Here is a 17758-nt window from a genome sequence, read left to right on the forward strand (position 1 = left end):
AACAGACTGAGGAAGCAGACTGGCTCTTGCTGGGATGTTCTCCTTGCAGTGGCCCTCAGAGGTCAAACACAGAGCAGGAAAACCTACCTAGCAGGCTTTGCCAGAGCCAAAACAGGTAAGAGATCTGGTCTGCCCGATTTAGATGAAGCCCTCATGGCTCTGGGTGAGCCAGGCAGCAGCAGAGCACTGACTAGTTTCCTACTTACTAAACTGTACAACAAAAAACCCACGTTAAATAAAAAAGGGTCTGAAGAATCCTTCTTACTTTCTGCTTTCTTGCTGTAGCACATCACCACTTTTGTTCTTTTACGCTCGGAGGGTGCTGTGGGCTGGGCAGGGGGGTGCTCTGCAGACCTTGCCAGACAAGAATGTCTGTGGCCCATCTGCATCAGGGACAACAGCCAGACACTAGCTCAGTGGTGCAGATGAACCTATCTCTATCCTTCGATTTATTTATTAGTATAAATAGTGGCTGGAAGGGTTGCAAAAAGGACTCGCAATGGTTAGGAGGAGAGGAAGTGAAAGGTGTAAGGTGCAAGAAACCTCTGAGGATAAGGGAAGGGTAAAAGCCAGAGGAGGTTTTCCCAGACTCATCCATACTAACATGGAATTTGCATTGCTTAAGATCACTCACCCAGAAACAGCTTTCGTATGTCTGGACTATTAAGCTTTACAGCACTCTGATTCAAAGGGAGGATGGCCTTAAAACCATGCTGTTCTACAGCAACTCTTCCAAAAGGGATGATGGGTCTCCCACGGCTCGCAATTCATTCACTGGGGCTCGACCGCAGCACTGTGGCTGGGCTGCAGAGACATCGGGCTTCTGCTGACGTGGGAGACCCAACCTGCCAGGCAGCGGCTGTGCTCCAGCTCAGGAGAGGGCTGCAGCCCTTCTGCCTGTCCCTCCCGTCCCCGCACGCAGCTGCAGGGCTGAAAAAATCTCACTCCAGCTCCCTCGGCCCCATCCCCACCAAGCTGAAAGATGCCATCCTGGGGGATGCCACCCATCCCTGCCCACCGAAACAATCCAGCACAGGGCAACCAACCAAGCAAAATGAAAGCACATGACCACCTACCAACACACCTTGGCAGAGGCGAACTCCACACACGCCGTCTCCCCCCCAGGCAGGTGATGCGGGACGCGCCCTCCAGCCGGTAGCCGGGGAAGCAGGAAAAGGTGAGGACATCCCCCACGCCGAACTGCAAACCCTTCCTGATGCTGTAGGCTGGGACCTCCGGCTCGTCACAGGGCTCCAAATCATACTCTACAGGGGACAAACGCACATTTGTGGAACGGCAGGGTGCCATGTCACACTCCATTCTCCCTGGGGAGGGTACCCCAGTCCCTCAACACGAGGATGAGGAGGGAGCTCTGAGTTTTGATCCAGCTGCAGTGAAGCTCTGCAGAGGAAGCACCCACGGCAAGACGGACGTCCTGTCTGAGCCACGAAAACCAACTTGGGTTTCACCTGCAATATGCAGCCCCCAGGATCTTGATTTAAATCAACTCAAAATACAACAGGTCTCATTTTCTGTCACTGCTGTCAGACAAACAAGAAAGTGACATCAGTGGTAACAAAACACGATGGAAATTTGTCATTCTCCCTCTGGTTTAGTCAAATGAAGATGAATTGATCCGGATGGAATTTCTGCTGCCTCTGCATTACTAATCCTGAAAATGAATGAACACAGCATCTTGCTTGGGGAATGGCAGGGAACATTTAAGCTGCTGCTAAATGAAAGGTCATGTAACATTATGGCTAATAGCCAAATGCATGTCTTCGACCACAAAGCATTTTGAAGCCAACCTATTTTCAGGGTTATTTTTTGAAAAATAACAGACCTGCGAAGCACAAAATATGTACATATATATCTAAAGGAAGGTAAAAATATAACTGACTCCCGTTTCCATTTTCCAAGAAAGGAAGAAGTTGCCAAACACATTAAAAATAATAGTTATAATTAGATATTTTGAGTCAATTTTTTTTTTGAGGCAAAAAGCCATTTTCCCCCCCCATCAAAATGAAAGTTAATTGGAAACTTTCTGACTAGTTTCCACGGAGTATCATATGCAAATCCCTGCCTTCAGAGGCCAGAACAAAGGTATGGGAAACCAGTTCTCTCAGTGCAGCAGGTTTTATCCGCATCTATGGCAACAACTCAGTCCGTCAGAGCCAGCGAGCACATCAGCACCCAGCTCCACAGCAAACCCGGTCATTTCTCTTCCACACCAGCAGGCTGAATTTGCAGCTGTTGCCCTCAGGACTAGAAGATGCTGAGATACAGAGAACAGCAGCACCAATAGATAAGCTTTTGTCCATTAACTGATTGTTTTACAGAGCGGCTTGTCGGGGCACCCAGACAGCAAAGATTACATTTTCTGGAAGGTGTGCACAGGCACCCGCTTCGGCAGCCGTTTGTAGGAGTTCAGGTTAAAGGACCCAGTTAAACACCCTGCACACAGCGATTTAGGTGCGACGATCTGTTCTGCACAGGCAAACGTGCCTTTCTTTGAGTGCCCCCCCCAAGAGCACCATGCACACGCTGCTCTTCCTTGACAACTTCTGAAAATCCAGAATTTCATTTGAAGAAACCAGCACTCTGTGTTTAGTTTAGTAAGCACAGGACTGAACTGGCTTACTGGAAGTTACTGGGGCAGAGGCTGTCTGGCACAGCAGATCTTCAACAGCTCGGCAGGGGCAGAAGGGGTGCTGCAGTTGGCCAAATCCCGCGTCCCTTGATGCCCTGCTACGTGCACCAGGAGGTCTCTCCTTTCATTTGCTATTAGAGCAGGTCAATTAGAGCCTGCCCAGCAAGAGAAAATCCTGTTTCCAGATCCCCAGCAATGCCAGTGGGCTCCTGGAACCCTGGCCTAGGCTACACGAGGCATGTGCTACACCACAGACAGGCTGAAGCCAGCTGCAGGGGCTGGGTCACTGCATGAGCATCGAGCCGAAGGAAAAAAGAGACCAGACGGACAATGGGAGTGACCAGCTCTGCCTTGCTCCTTATCCAAGAAGTCCAGATTGCTCAACATTGCCTTCCAAAAGATCCCATCTGTCCCAGCTTCCCACGTTGGAAATGCTGTACCTACTGCAGTGATTTTCCTCTGATAAACATGAAAGCAGGCATCTGGAGGAAAGAGGGATAGTACACCCCAAGGAAACGTGAGCTGAAACTCTGTCCCGAAACAGAGCAGGAAAGACGATCGGGCAAGGAGGGAGAAAGGAACAAACATGTCTGAGGAGGGATTTAGTTCCAGTGGGTTCAATCCAGTCATCTACTGGGGCTCAAGGCAGACAAAATTGCTACATCTGGCGCTATGGGGACTGCAAGGAGAGTATTTCTTGGGACACGCTGTGGTTTAACACTAGAATAACTGACTGGGGTAACAAGAGGAGCGATCGTCATGACCCAAATCACACGCAACTGCACCAACAGAAAATTATTCCCAAGATTTGCAGAAAAATGGGAAGGAAAGGGAAAGAACAAAGTCTTTATCCACCCCTGTTCTTACCTGAGAAGGTGATGTTGAAACCCTCATAGGACATGGAGAAGTCTGAGATGAAGCGAATTTGTGCAGAGAAGTTTCCGAAGAGCCCTGCGCTCAGCGGGGCAGGGAGCCGGGAGCCTGTCAGCTGCTTCAGTGGCTGAACAAAGCTGGTATTTTCGGTGATGAGGAGGTAGTCGTGGCCATTCTCCAAGTGAAAGGTATGAAAAGTAAAGAACACACCTGCAGGGGAAGAAAGCAGAGGTGGCTTCAGCCAGCAGTGTTTGTATGGCACCCCTCTGTCCCAGAGCCAAAGCCCCTCTCCTCTCCTGGAGACACCACCGGAATGGATTCCCTGTCTCCCAGTGACAGCAGCCCAAATGAGAAGGAAAAGCACATTGAAAACCACGGACACATTCACGTTAGAAATGAAATAGATGAAAAAAGTAAAACAAGGGTATGGTACAAGGCCCAGAACAGCGAAAGGCAGTTAAGATCTTCAATTCCTGTGCCTTTGTAACGCAGGAACAGAGACGACACAGGCTCGCTCGAGGGACAGATCAGCAGCAGAAAGGACCATGCCTGGCAGCTTGAAGGAGTATTTTATTTTAAGTGTTGACCTTTAGATAGATAGCAAGAGCAGCAAAAGCTGGAGCTGTAAGGACTTGAAAACAACAAAAACAAGTACATTCCAGAAGGAATTCATCCGTAGTAAAATAGAACTTAAGCCAAGTATCAAGGTCAGGGAGGCTTTTCCAGAAAATAAAGTATGTCAGTGGCGTGACTGCAGGGACTTCCTACACCCTCCTGTGATGGGACTGAGTGCTGGTCCCCCGGGGCTGGAGCACAACAGGAGCCATTGTGCATGGACAGACCGTGTTCCGCAGCCCCACACGGCTCCCAAGGGGTTCACGTGCATCTCCCACGTAAGGGCCACGTCGTGCAGCCACGCTCCCCCCAGGGCCCAGCCCAGCCCTGTCCCGCTGGGAGGGGGCTGCTGCTGCCCCTTCCCCGCTTGTGACCCGCTCCCAGGACCCGCTGTCCCCTCCGAGGCACGCGGTGCTGGGAAGCCCACGCGCAGGCACCACGGGTTTGGGCGAGGCAGGCACAGTCAGGGCGGTTAGCCCAGGTCTTGCCAGCTGTGACAGATCTCAGAAGCAAAGAGAATCCTACACTTTTATCCACATTATACTGACAAAAATAAAACCCACACCAGATCCAGCTCCAGAAAGAACAGACAAACACAGGAAAACTATTTTGTCTCTTCTTCCAAATTCAATTTCAACAATTTGAAACATTTTGGTGAGAAGGCTGTGACCTTGCTGCATTTGTAAATGAGTAAGAAAGGAGTAATGGATTACTTAAAAGTATCCTTCACACCTACAGACACAAACCAGTAAGTACTTCAGGCTTTTGCAGAAGTCTCCAGCTAGGTGATTTTTCATGCTAGAATTCAAATGCCATTAGAAACACTTATTCTCTGGAAAATAATTCCATCTTTGAAAACCAAAAAATGGCAGCGACAGCTTTCAGAGCGCAAAGCAAGGCAGGATCTTATATCAGAAACCCCGTCACATCACCCTCACACGAAGTTAACAAGCTAAAGCAATGCTTAGCAATAAAAAAGCCTCTTTGCATTTATATGGCTTCTCTCATCCAAAGATCTTCGCACACTTTCTGAGCACCAAGGGGCAGGCTCCTGAGCCCCCCCTCACGCTGATTTGGGCTTTACACTCCTCCTAACGCCACTGAACTCGACAGGGCTATTTGCAGAGCAACAGACTCCTCCACGCAAACACAAGTGCTGTAATCTGGTCTTCATTAGTCACAGTTAGATCCCTACCTCCTCGCACGCATCAGGAGTGCCCAGTGGCATGACCAAGTTATTTCATTTAAGCCAATGATTAACAACACAGAGACTGCCAGCCTGGGGAGACCCAAGGGCTGTCTTGCTCTGCATCCCATCTCTGCCAAAGTACAGCATCAGCTGCTTCAAAAGCAAGCGCAGGAAATCTGTAAATAAGGATCAGAGGAATAATCTCCTTGCTCCCCATTCCCCATTAATTTCTGGAGATCAGGGTGAGACCAACCTAGAGACTGACTAAAGCTCTGGAGCATGAGATTTAATATCCATCCCAACAGGTTTTTGTCAGCATCAAATTATAACTCTCAACATTCCATTTATCCCTATGTCTATCCAATTTCTTTTTGAAGGTTTACTGGTCACATGCAAGCAGTTTCTTTCCAAGAAATGAAGGTCAGAGAGGCTGGTAACCAATACAAAGCCTTTCCCATGGAAATCACTGCACTGGGAAGAAGCAGGGCTCGCCGGGTCACCTCACCCGCCCTGTTCTCTCCCCATCGTTAATCGCTGCACAGCAGCTCATCACACCTTGCTAACCTTCAGCATCCCAGGCAGAAGTGTTTGTGTGACCCACTGCTTAGTGAGGACCAAAAGGGGTCTTGACTTTGACAATTCCTTCCTTATATCCAGGCAAATATTATACAGAGACCCACAGAAAATTTTCAGTTCCGCTGTTCCCCCCGCAAAACTTCACAAAGGTAGGAAACATCCAACCGTTTCCAAATGTTTATTATTCTTACCAGCAGTATAGTCAATTGAAAATAGATATGACCTGTTTTGGCCTGAAAACTTGGTGAGATGCAGCGAATACAAAATGTCTCAAGTTTTCCCTCTTTATCAACTGACAGTAAATTTATACCCTCGGTTTTACAGAAGCCAATCTAAGGAACAGAAATAATATCATTCCACCAAAATCAACACACCACCAGAGAAACACAAGCATAACTCAGTCCCCGGAACTGGGAAGACAGCCCCTGACTCCAAGTCTTTTAAGATAACAACTCCAATCACAGGGCACAAGGCCTCTCCAGCAGCAGAGCCAGTTAAGGGTTGTGTAACTGTAGCTGTAAGGGATAATTATAAACTCATTTTAAAGGATTTGTGACTGATTAAACCTTTGCTCTGGTCTGAAATTTACTGTGGCACAAAATATCTCTGCAAATGCACTTTTTTTCCATTCTCTGTAAAAGAAACAACAAAACAAATTATAGGGAAAAGAAATCACTTTGAAGTTTTCAGATTAAAAATAATAGTCTCCCTTTAAGCATTTAAATACCTTTAAAATTAAGCTGCTTTTAAACTCAAATTGTACAGCTCATGAGTCCATAAAGTAAATCAGTGTCTGCAGTCACATAAAAGTAACCATTATAACAACCAAGTCATTTTAGTTAGGGGACTCGTGTGCTGGCCACGTGTGAGATATTCATAAAGATCTGGGAGTGAGTAACTTGGGACCAGCTGTGAGGATGCAGCTCATCCCTGCTCGGTCCCTGGATTGGCAGGGAATAGTCCAGTGGACTGGGAGGCACAAGCCCTGACCTCTTGTTCTATTTTATTTGTGAGAAACGCAAAACTAGAACAAGAAAAATCAGGTACAACAGCAAACACTTAAGTCATGTAAATCTATCCCCTGCTCGCAGCAGAACTGTTAAAGCTTCTGGGTTCAGCAAGCACCAAATTTACCCAGTGATCACTGATGCACCCAGTGGCCCCCAAGAGCAGGGAACCGAAGGCAAGGAGGCAGCACAGAGAGAAGAGCCTCACTGCAAGAGCACCGCCGATGAAGTCAGCCAAGAATGGGCTTCGGTTACGCCTTTTTTTGAAGCCTGTTCTGTTCTCCAAGGACTAAATTCATTCCAATTCAGTGGCTACTGCTCTGACTCAGGATCACTCTGTTCCACTGCTCTTTACTGAAGAATGAGAAGAAACGTTGCAGGAATGCTGAAAAGAGCTGGGAGAAGCTTGTTGCAATGCATTACACAGCAGTGTAACACAGCGACAGCTGGGAAAGTAGATCACTAAGAAAGATAGAATATTGTTGCAAGAGAAAGGATGTGTATGTATGTGTACGTACACTCCCACCAACACAGCCCAGCATCTAAATACATTTCAACATCTCACACAAAACATTAGAGAAAAGGACATCTATCTATGTTTGTCTCCTCCTTTCATTGCACTGGCAAATAAACAGCTTACCTGAACTACAGGGACAGGGAAGGAGAGGTTTTCCTGACATTTAAGTTGGCTAAATGCCAGCTCACTGTAACTGTACAACATCCTTCACCTCTCCTCTCCTCTCGCCCTAACCTCTAACTGGATTTGGAGCTTTCCTGCATCTGAGCAGCTGCCTGGGTGAGGCTTTCCCAGCCCAGAAAGCTCCACAAGAGCCAGAAGCATGATTCTGCCCAGGGGTGAAGCACTGTGCTGGCAGCCACGGCCCAACACCCTGCAGAAGGGCACCAGCACCAGGAGAGGAATCCCACCGCGTGCTGTAGTTCATTCCCAACGAGCTCCTGGAAAGCAACCTTCAAGGAAGGATACCAGCAGTGGATAAGGAGAGGGGTGAAAATATCAAAGGAAACACAGTATGAACATGGTGCTTTCATTAAAGTAAGAGATTCTTCTATATCACTCAACTTTTCTCAAAATCTTATCCTCGCCTTTCCAGCAAAACCTGATAGGTAAGAAGATCTGAAACTCTTGTCAAAGACCTGAAGTCCTATAAAATTCCACTACAACTAGCTGGATTTACAAAGCCATTCATGGTTTCATTTCCTAATATTCATTACCTGCAGCTAAGGCTAGAATCTCCAAAGCAGCTCATCGGCTTCAGACCACTAAAGCTAGGACCAGCTTTCCAGCGAGCTCAACATCCAGCTTCTCCCAGTGTGACAAACATGGTCCAGTTCAAGAGGGTCAGACCCCAGGCTGAATTCTTTGGATGATCCAGAAGAGCATCACCCTGAACTGCTCTAAGGGATGTGCTGTTTCTTGTACCACTGAATTGGCCACAGCAGGATCTTTTACAGGACAGGGGACAAAAAGCCCCCAAGACTTGTGTAGGCATACCTCCACTATCTGCAAATGCACCATGGTTTTTTGAGCCTTGCTTAGCTTGGTCAGAAGACTTTCTTCTGATGTTGGCATAAAAGCACACAGGCCACCAGAGCTGCACTTTCTCATATAAAAGAGTGTCAGTTTGCTGTGTCGTGCTTAGCTACAGGATAATGCGGTGTCTCATCGGAGAGCTGAATCCAAGGCAGAGTGGATTAATGAAGAGTGGATTGCTGCTACTCAACAGAATACTTTTCACAGCATGTGATGGTTCCCTTAATGCACTGTGCTGTTCATTGACAAGTTTATTTGCTGTAATACAAATGGTATTTGCAAAATTGGCTCATGATAGCTCCCATCGTGCTGATATCCAGTACGACGAGACAGTTATATAAGAGTGCATAAAGTTACGTAAAGGGTTTATACCCTTTGTGCTTACCCCAGGCAGATACTGACTGGATCAGGAGAAATTACCTCCCACCCTTGCACATAAAACTTGCTCTCTAATCCTCAGTGATACATTTTCTTGAAATGTTCCTCCAAGACAAAAGATTGGCCTGTGCTGCACAGGAGATTGGACTAAATAGACCTGCACTTTGCCTCTACGCTGGCAATACTGCTAGTTAGTGGGGAAATGAGACCTGCAGAACTAGGACAGAGCTGGGAACTGAGAGGCTGAGTTCTGTCCCATGTCGGGAAATGATTTACTACATGCTTCCATTTCTCCACCTGTAGAAGGTTACACAGTGATCCCGCACCGCAAAGAAAAGTAAGGCTGCAAGTACTATCAAGTCCCAAACATTAGTGCAGTGGGGCCAGCAGCAGCTCCCCGTTCCTCTGTGTGGTGTTAGCAGCAATAGCAGGATCCAAACACCACCAAACTCTCCAGGGGACACTGCCACAAAGGGCTGAAACTGAAGATAATGCCTGGCACAGGCTCTCGGATCTGGGGGTTTGATACGGGACCATCTTTCCCTCTTAATCCTCTCCACTTTAAAAGGATTAAGAGATGTGACACCAAACCCCTCTGTGTCTTGTCCAGAGACAACGTTTGGGTGGTGGCAAGAATGGCAACTGGCCAAGCACACGGGTACCCACCATCACTGAGACTCTTGGTTTACACAGGGAGCACTTGTCTCCCACTGACCAGGGTTCTCCAAACCCATCTCTAAACCCACTCTAAGCTAAAGGTTTCTCACCTTTTCCATGTGATGTTTCTATTGTCCATGTGCAGTTCAAGTTATTTGGATAAAAATCAGGAAAGCCTGGGGATAAGATGGTACCACTGGAACCACGAATGTAACCCCCACATAGAGCTGCAAAAAAAGAAGGAATTAAAGAACTCAATACCCATCATCAGCTGGAAGAATATTAGAACTTCTGAATGTCAAAACAAAGCCCAACCCATCAAAATCAAACAAAACACACAGATCAAGTGTCACTGCAAACTTCACGACTTCTGCTTTGCTTTTGCAGTAGATCTGCAAATGAAGGGCTTGCCACCTCCCGCACATGTTATCTTCTTACCCTCACAGCTGGGCAGCGGCCGGCTCCACTGGAAGTTCGGCTCACACTCCAGGGCTTCGCTGTCACTCAGCGTGTAGCCTGAATCGCAGCTGAACGTCACCAGTGCTCCCACGTAGAAATCATTCCCATGGCGCTGGCCGTTTACTGGGATCCCCGGATCCAAGCAGTGGTCTGACTGGAGCTTCACAGCTGTGGCAAACAAACCCACCCGTGTCAGGCCACTCAGTGGCTGCAGAGCCTGCTTGGAGGTGATTAGCCTGGGGGCAAGCCCAGCTCCTCCTGTCAGCTCATTCACACTCCTACTGGTTAACCCCAAAGTGCATGAAATGACAGAGGGACTCAACTCTGCCTCCTAAAACCAATCATATTCTGTGGATGCTAAAACAAAAAACTCCAAACAACCAAGATGGGCAAAGAAAGCAGAGACTGCTCCTTCACTTGCAATAGCTTCACGTTCTCCAATCACTGTAAAAGTGCTGCCTGGCAAAGGGGAGAAGCGAGTCCAATGGGCCTCTGATTGAGTCCATTGTGCTGCTGGAGAGCGCATAATTACATGAATAACTTGCACTTACTTTCATATCGGATCTGAAAGCCTATGTCAGAGTGGCTTTTGTCAGTGGTGAAGAGGAGGTAGAGGTAGTTGCTGGTGCTGATGAGGAACTGGGGCACCTGAGTCCCATCATAGACACCTATCAACGGGGAAGAATAGGACCGGCCATCTCGCACTTCCAGGGTGTCATAATTCACCTCTGTCTTAAATCTGAAAGGGACACAAGAACACGTCTGTGAAAAACCAGCATTGCTCATTTTCCTTCATTGCAGTCCTGAATGTGCTCGAACGACTAGAAGGCAGCACAGGCCACAGGGCCACACCTGGGTCCATTTCTACTGCCCGGCCTTGGGCTGGCTGAGCATCTTACTGAGAACGTGTCATTCCCCTCCTATGCGTTTTAGCTTTTTCTGATCCTTCACCTGCTTCATCTGCTGACACCGAACAGTCTTAGCAGCAACCAGCATCTTACGCTACATGAACAATCACCTCTCAGACGTACAGACGCGGGTTCTGGAAAGCACAAGCCCCCCTCACCCAGGGAAATCCAGGGTGAGCCAAGAGCCTCAGCACCCCCGACTCGGGGCCAGATCCTCACTGCTGCTTCTCCCCGGCAAGGCTGAACACGTGGGAGCTCAGCCTCCAAAAACGTGTCCTGCGGGTGTCTAAAATAGCACTGCAAATTAGCAGGAATTCGTCAAAACAAGAAGGGGAAAATCACCATTTTCCACCTTGCCTTCTTGAACATTAGGTGAATTTTTAATGTCTTGTCAGGAGATAATTAAAAAAAAAAAAGAGAAAGAGAACCTCACTGTCACACACAACGCTGAGCAGTTTGTTCCCTTTCCCTCTGGGGGCGGCTACAGCTCAACGCTGCTGGAACCACTGACAACAACCGCAAATAGGAAACTTTGGAGCAGTCCAGGGTGAGCACCTGTCAAAGGTGATCTTGATGGGGTAGCCCGGCTGGGCCTCGATGACCCACGCGCAGCTCAGGGAGTCCTTGTAGAAGCCAGGCCAGCCGGGGGACAGGATGGTTCCGCTGGGCGATGTCAGGTGGCCCCCGCACGGTGCTGGGGACAAGGAAAATGGCACAAGTCAGGTGAAAATCATCATGGAAGCTGCGGCACAATCAGACATACCCCTCCCTGCCAGGCAGTGCTGTCCTGCCACGCAACAGCTTTCATGCATTATTGTTTCGCACATGTTACAAATAACCAGAACCAGACAAAATAACACCACTAGCTGCTAAAAAACTGCCTTCTCTGGTTAAACTGAAGATGTAGCAGCCTGCTACTGTATCTGTGGGAGTCACTAGTCTGACCTTGTGCAATGGCTCTATGGGAACAGGGTATAATAATTATTAGATATAAACCCAGAGAAAACTGCAAGGTCAGTTTGCATTTCAGTAGCTGCAGGTGCCAGAAAATCTTTTCTATCTGTGGTAATTGAGTCATGTCTTTTCTACCACAAGGGACATCACAAGACTATGGCATTTGCCACACTGTGGTCCCTTGTGCCATCAGCAGAAGCTGAAAGCATATTATTATCTTTTCTGGAAAAAAGGACACTGGATCTGATGGACCAGAAGTACAAAATCCTAGAGCCCTAAATAACAGCAATGTATTGTCCTCTAAAAAAAAAATATCAAACGGGATGCAAAAGCACGTCTGTTCCTGTGAGTTTGTGTTCCCCCTGCTCAGCACTCTGCAGGATCCATCACCCAGGTGTTTCTTCATGTCCCGCCGAGTCAAGTCACGGCTGCTGGTCACACACACACCTCGCGTGGCAGCATGAGCACGTCCCTGTCCCAACCCCAGGGAGCTCCCAGGGGCAGCCCAAGCCCATCGTCCCCCAGCACTCGCTGCTGGCCGAGTCCTCGCAGACTGAGGGGACCCGGCTCCTCCAGAGCAGCTGCTGAAGCACCAACCGAGGGCCAGCCCCAGGGCGAGCTCGGCACGAGGGCTATGGAATGTCAGGCTTGATGTGACCTTAAACACCTACGTAAGTCTGGGCCTAAAACCTTCACTGCTGATCTGAAGGATGCTAGATGAAAGTCAGTTGATCTCAACTGGATCCGAGCCAATTATTTTTGAACAAGAGGCTCCTCTCTGCCCCAAAGCTACATAATTTCCTGTCAGGACTTCTATCCATCTTTCAACTCTTTTTTTAGGTCTCTTTCTATCCCATTAATTTTCTCAAGCGCTAAACAGTACTTTAGATCTATATACTTCCTCCTTGTTTAAAAAGGCTAATTAAAACGTACACTTAATCGAGTGCATACTGAAGGGTAAGTCAAAGAAATCACCACTGTGATCACAGAGAAAAAAGCACAAGTTAATGGCATAAGGTTATCAAAGCTTCCAAAGATAAAAGTTGATTAAAAGTGTATTATTTAATGTATGTTTCCCTTTTACACTTACAAAGACATAAACTTAAAGGCTCATGCTTGTGAAAGTAATGGAAACCCTGAATCAAACCTACAGACATTTTATTGTCAGCTCCCCGCAACAGAAAAATTATACAAGAACATAAAAAAGTCCAGCTTCTTCTTATATAAAAGTTATTGAGGACAATTGATACCTCCTTCTTTCAATCTGAAAGACAATGGACTAGATTGTGCAATTTCTGCTGCTCATCCACTTGAACAATGCATGACCAATTACTGAAATTTCTCAATATTACAGCACTATTTCTCAATAGCACAGTACTTGTTATTCAAATCGCTGTAAATACCAGTGCAGGGCATCACTTCCCCGAGAACAGAGGGCAGAGGAAGACTTTTCACTTCTAATGAGCTCTTTCTTCTCTTTTCCATAGTAGAAGCTTTAAAGACTAGGAAAAAGCTTTGAAATCTGTATTAAAGCCTTTATAATTCAACCCATCTCCCTCCTTTCTGGGTTGGCTATCATAGCTGTTGTGGCAAAGAAATGTAAATGCACAGTTGTCCATTAGACAGGACTGATGCACCGCACTGACAGAGACACGCCAAAGGTCTGGTGTGTGTACAAACGTTTGCAGCAATGACTTCGCTTTTCACAGTAAAGATCTGTACCTTTTGCTTCTTTCATTATATAAATGTTATATGTTTCAAAAGTATCAAAAGCGAGGACAGAAAAAATACTGCCATGTATCTTCCATTCCCTGTTCTTTAATTCCCTTCCTGACAAGAGTAGCAGGGAAGCTTTTAGTCATCAGTAAACCAAAGCCTTTTATTATCGTTATTAGAAAAACACCTGTTGTAACAAGAACTGAGCTAATAAAAATAATCCCCATCATTCATTTCACAAAAAATTAGAAAACAAACTGAGCTCAGTAATTACTGGACTGGCACTTGCTCTTAAACAAACTCTTCTGTGCAGACACCACCTTCCAGAGCTACGCAAAATCCTGGCTGTAACTGAGAAGCTGAGGGTCAGACCTAAAGTCCAACGATCCTTCAGCACCCAGCAACAAATGCCTCTGCCTGTACATTAATGGCAAAAGGTCTCCCACAAGGCCAGCACTGTCCACCCTCACTACAGGTTATCTGACCGGGACCTTGAAACACAAACCCATTATCCTTTTCACCCAAAAGGCTGCAAACACCAGATCATTCTCCCTCCAGGTTGCATGGGCAGACCAGTGGGAAAGATGCTTGAATTTACCTTCACATCTGAGCACTGCGTTGTTCCAGACCACGTTTCCTTCCTTCAAGATGCAGGTGATGGTTTCTGAGCCGTGGGTCCTAATGAAGCCCTCATCGCAAAGGAAGGACACCGAGCTGCCAAGCTGGAGGCTGTCACCAAACCTCTTGCCGTTCACAGGCACACCAGGGTCAGGGCATTCGTTATGCCTAAACGCTTAGAGGGAAAGAGAAGAAAAAACAGTGAGTAACTTGTTTGCCTTGCCTCTGTCCAACTCAAAAAATAAGTATGTTGGACCACAAATTCAGGAATTAAATGATAGTTTCACGTCTTTCCTATGGAGACAACCGCACTCGACCTTGCCCCTGGACAGCAGACCTTCCTCGCAGGGAAGACCAACCACCACAGACTTGAGTTTGGCCACTGTCATCCCAGACACCCAAGTGTGTGTTCCCACCGTTCAACTTTTTATCTAGTTGAAATCACGTAAATTTTTCTGCTCCCTGTCTCTGCTGCAAGTGTTCCTTCGCAACCAGAGAGAGGAGGATGAAATGAAAACCATTTGCATTGAAGAGGTGCCGACACAGCAGCAAGAGGGGTCAGAAAAGAGCCTGCAGAACCAAATTATTGTCTTAGCCACCCTTCACATATGAAAACACCCAAACACTCAAAATAGAGAAAGATTTTTAAAAACTCTAAAAATACCACAGTGCATGCATCTGCATAGAGGGGACATAAGTTCACCATTAAGGAGAAAAAAAAAAAAAGAAAGCTTTAAGACCCTGTAGTTAAAAGTAAGGGTTGTCCCAGCATGTTCTGTGACTGACTGCCATACAGTCCCCGACCTTGCTTGTCACCATTACTAGGATAAAACAAAGGACACGCAGCAATTACCTTCCTAGGTGTTGCGCAGTTACATGTGGAATTGCACAGACACAAAGCTCTGTTTAAAGGCCTGCCCTTTCCTGGCAGTTAAAATCTAGGCCAGCCAACCAATCAGAAAGTCAGTCTGTAGCCTTAATTCCCCATTAAGTGCATAACTATGTACTATATCTTCATATGCTGGGAGGTGGTCTTCAGAGGTGAGCAGCATATTAAAGATTAAAGCTTCCAGATTAATGACACATGCATGCTTTCAGTATCTTTAATGCATCTGACCAAATTCAGATGAGTTCTGGGTTTCTTACAGAGCATCATGACTCCTATAACACCCTGTTAAACACAGTGCTGAAGGGGAAAGCACAGGCTGGACCCATTCCTTGTGCTCTGGTGTCCGCCCCTGGTAGTGACACGTTGTCGCCCCTCTCATAGCTAACCTGAAGGGAAGGATGGCAAGGTGTCTGAGAAAGGCTCAGGAGCTCCCTTTTGGTAGTTCAAGCAGTCAGAAGAGATTAACTCATGCGTACTTAAGAGTCATTTACAACAATAAAAAATATCTTCCTACAGGGGACAGCCACAGCTCCCAGCTCGGGTACGTGCCGTGCGGGAGATGCGCACTGGAGGGCACCGCCAGCGTCTCCGGGCGAGGCGTCTCCCTGCGTGCAGGATCTAGGACTCACCCCTGGGTACGTGATACCACCACACACAAGCTACTTCATCTGATGAGCCTTCAGCCTGCTGTAGTGTGGCAAATGATTCCTTAAGACCTCTGATTTTTTTTTTAATGGAGGATTTGCAATCATAGCTAGAAAGGCTATTAATTTAGCTGTGCCACTAAAGGCTATTATAACAAAGTCATTTATCAGTTCTGCTGAATAGGTTTAATAATGCTCTTTAGAAAATTATAGGACAATACGAGGATAAAATTACCATAGCGTTCATCTGAGATTTGGAGACTGGACTTACACAAAGCCAAATATATCTGTGGAAGTTTCAAGGCTTTATATTATAAGACGTTGCTACGTTATCCTTTATCTTCAAAGTCTTGGATAGCTTTAGGTGTCAGCAAATGATGATAGTATTGAGTGATGAACACAACCATCCGAGATCTAATAGTTCCTCCTAATCTGCATCAAGCTGTCCACAAAGCGCTGTCTCGCCTCAGCGAGCAGAACAGAGGCACAGGGAGAGCAGAAAGCCCACACAACACAACAAGCTGCAGGCTGATGGGAGAACAGAAACCCTGGCTGCTCCACGGACAGATAATTCAGGGCCAAACTGTTTCCTTCACACCACTGGACAACACAAACTTCACAGCCAGAAAGAAACTTGTGTAATCAGCTCTAAGCTTGACACCAATCCTCAAATCACCCAACTGCAGATCTGAAGTAACCCCAATTTTCAGACTTACTCTGGAATTGCAATGGTTTCAGTGAGATCAAACTCTTGCCTGTTAGTCTCCAAGAAGAATTTAGAGCTTGAAATGAAAACCAGAGGGAAGGATTGGGCACTTACTGGTGAAGGTTATGTTGAAGCCTCTCTTCTCCATGGAGTGGTCGGTCTGGAACTCCAGCCTGGCTACATGACCGCTGCTGGTCAGCGAGGAGGGGATCTGGTTTCCTGAGAAGGTCCCCAGCACCGGAGATTCCGCAGTCCCACCATCCTTCACGGCTAAGAAATCAAACTGAGGCTCCACATCAAAATCATTGAAAGCCAAGTGAATTCGACTCTCAGGTTTAGCTATAATTAACCAAACACAGTGCAAGCTGCTTCCATATTCTTCAGGGTAATTTGGTGACAGCACAATCCCAGATGGGGTGGTGAAGTTGAAAAAGCAGGAAACTGCAATAAGAAATCACCATCAATCACGCAGCACGGGGCTCCTACAAGCTGCTCTGTCATGTTTCCCCCTCCCCCTTATCCCTTGAGCTGGGTGATTCCTGCAAATTCCCAATTGCTTTGCTTCTCAGAGACGATTAAAGAAAGGAAGGGCTCAGTGCTCCATTCACTGCTAGGTGTCAGTGATTTATTTGCATGGGGAAGAAGTGACTTCAAAATAGTCTCCAGTCCTGGTTTTGGTTGATTTGCAATTTTCCAGCCTAGCACACTACTGCCCCTTTTTCCAACAGTCCACCTCCTCACGTTTGTGTAGGCTTTCTGCCGCACACAGCGCAGTGTGGGTTTCTTTTACTGCAGGAAGAAAATGTCACGCAGCCAGGTGGGGATTTGGTATTTTGCAGGTGAATTCTCCTGCATATCCCTGAGAGAAAACCTACACAAGAATCAAATGTGTGACTACTAAATTAGCATAGTAAAGGAGTTTGACTTGGTAGCAATGTCTGCTGCTGTGGCCACAACCCAGCAGAACCTACAAAACCCGAGGTAAGGGTCTGGCTCGGCTGTTGGCCCACGCGGCGCTCCAGGCTCGTCAGTCTGAGGCGCTGGGTGAGCTGCAGATGCAACCGAGTGCAGTGCAGACTTCTCAGGATTTGCTTTAAACAAAAATCTGCACTTTTAGCTTACCTTTTTATTTGTTAAATTTCACTCATGCTCCTCAACAGATGTGACTGCACCTAGGCCGTCCCCCTGCGTTCAGACAAACTCCCTGCACTCACACTGGGCCCACCCCGTATTAAATTTTTGTACAATACAGCAATAAATTGTCAACTCCTCTGAGCAGGAGCTGAGAGTCAATTTGCCTTTGTCTATCTCCTTGGGCAGCTGTTTATACCTGTGCCAAATGAGCACTGAAAAACAAAGGCTGCTGT

General features: G+C 47.0%; 1 protein-coding gene across 1 annotated transcript in view; it reads right to left on the reverse strand.

Annotated features, from left to right (window-relative positions):
• Positions 1-17758, reverse strand: part of CSMD2 (CUB and Sushi multiple domains 2) — a 306084-nt gene that overhangs the window by 103198 nt on the left and 185128 nt on the right. Inside the window, 8 exon segments of the mRNA XM_074894313.1 lie at positions 1077-1265; positions 3518-3733; positions 9608-9724; positions 9936-10124; positions 10508-10695; positions 11420-11558; positions 14133-14327; positions 16506-16832. Coding sequence (XP_074750414.1) covers positions 1077-1265; positions 3518-3733; positions 9608-9724; positions 9936-10124; positions 10508-10695; positions 11420-11558; positions 14133-14327; positions 16506-16832 — 1560 coding nt within the window.

This window comes from Strix uralensis, chromosome 25 (assembly GCF_047716275.1).
Source record: "Strix uralensis isolate ZFMK-TIS-50842 chromosome 25, bStrUra1, whole genome shotgun sequence".
Classification (NCBI taxonomy): Eukaryota; Metazoa; Chordata; class Aves; order Strigiformes; family Strigidae; genus Strix; species Strix uralensis.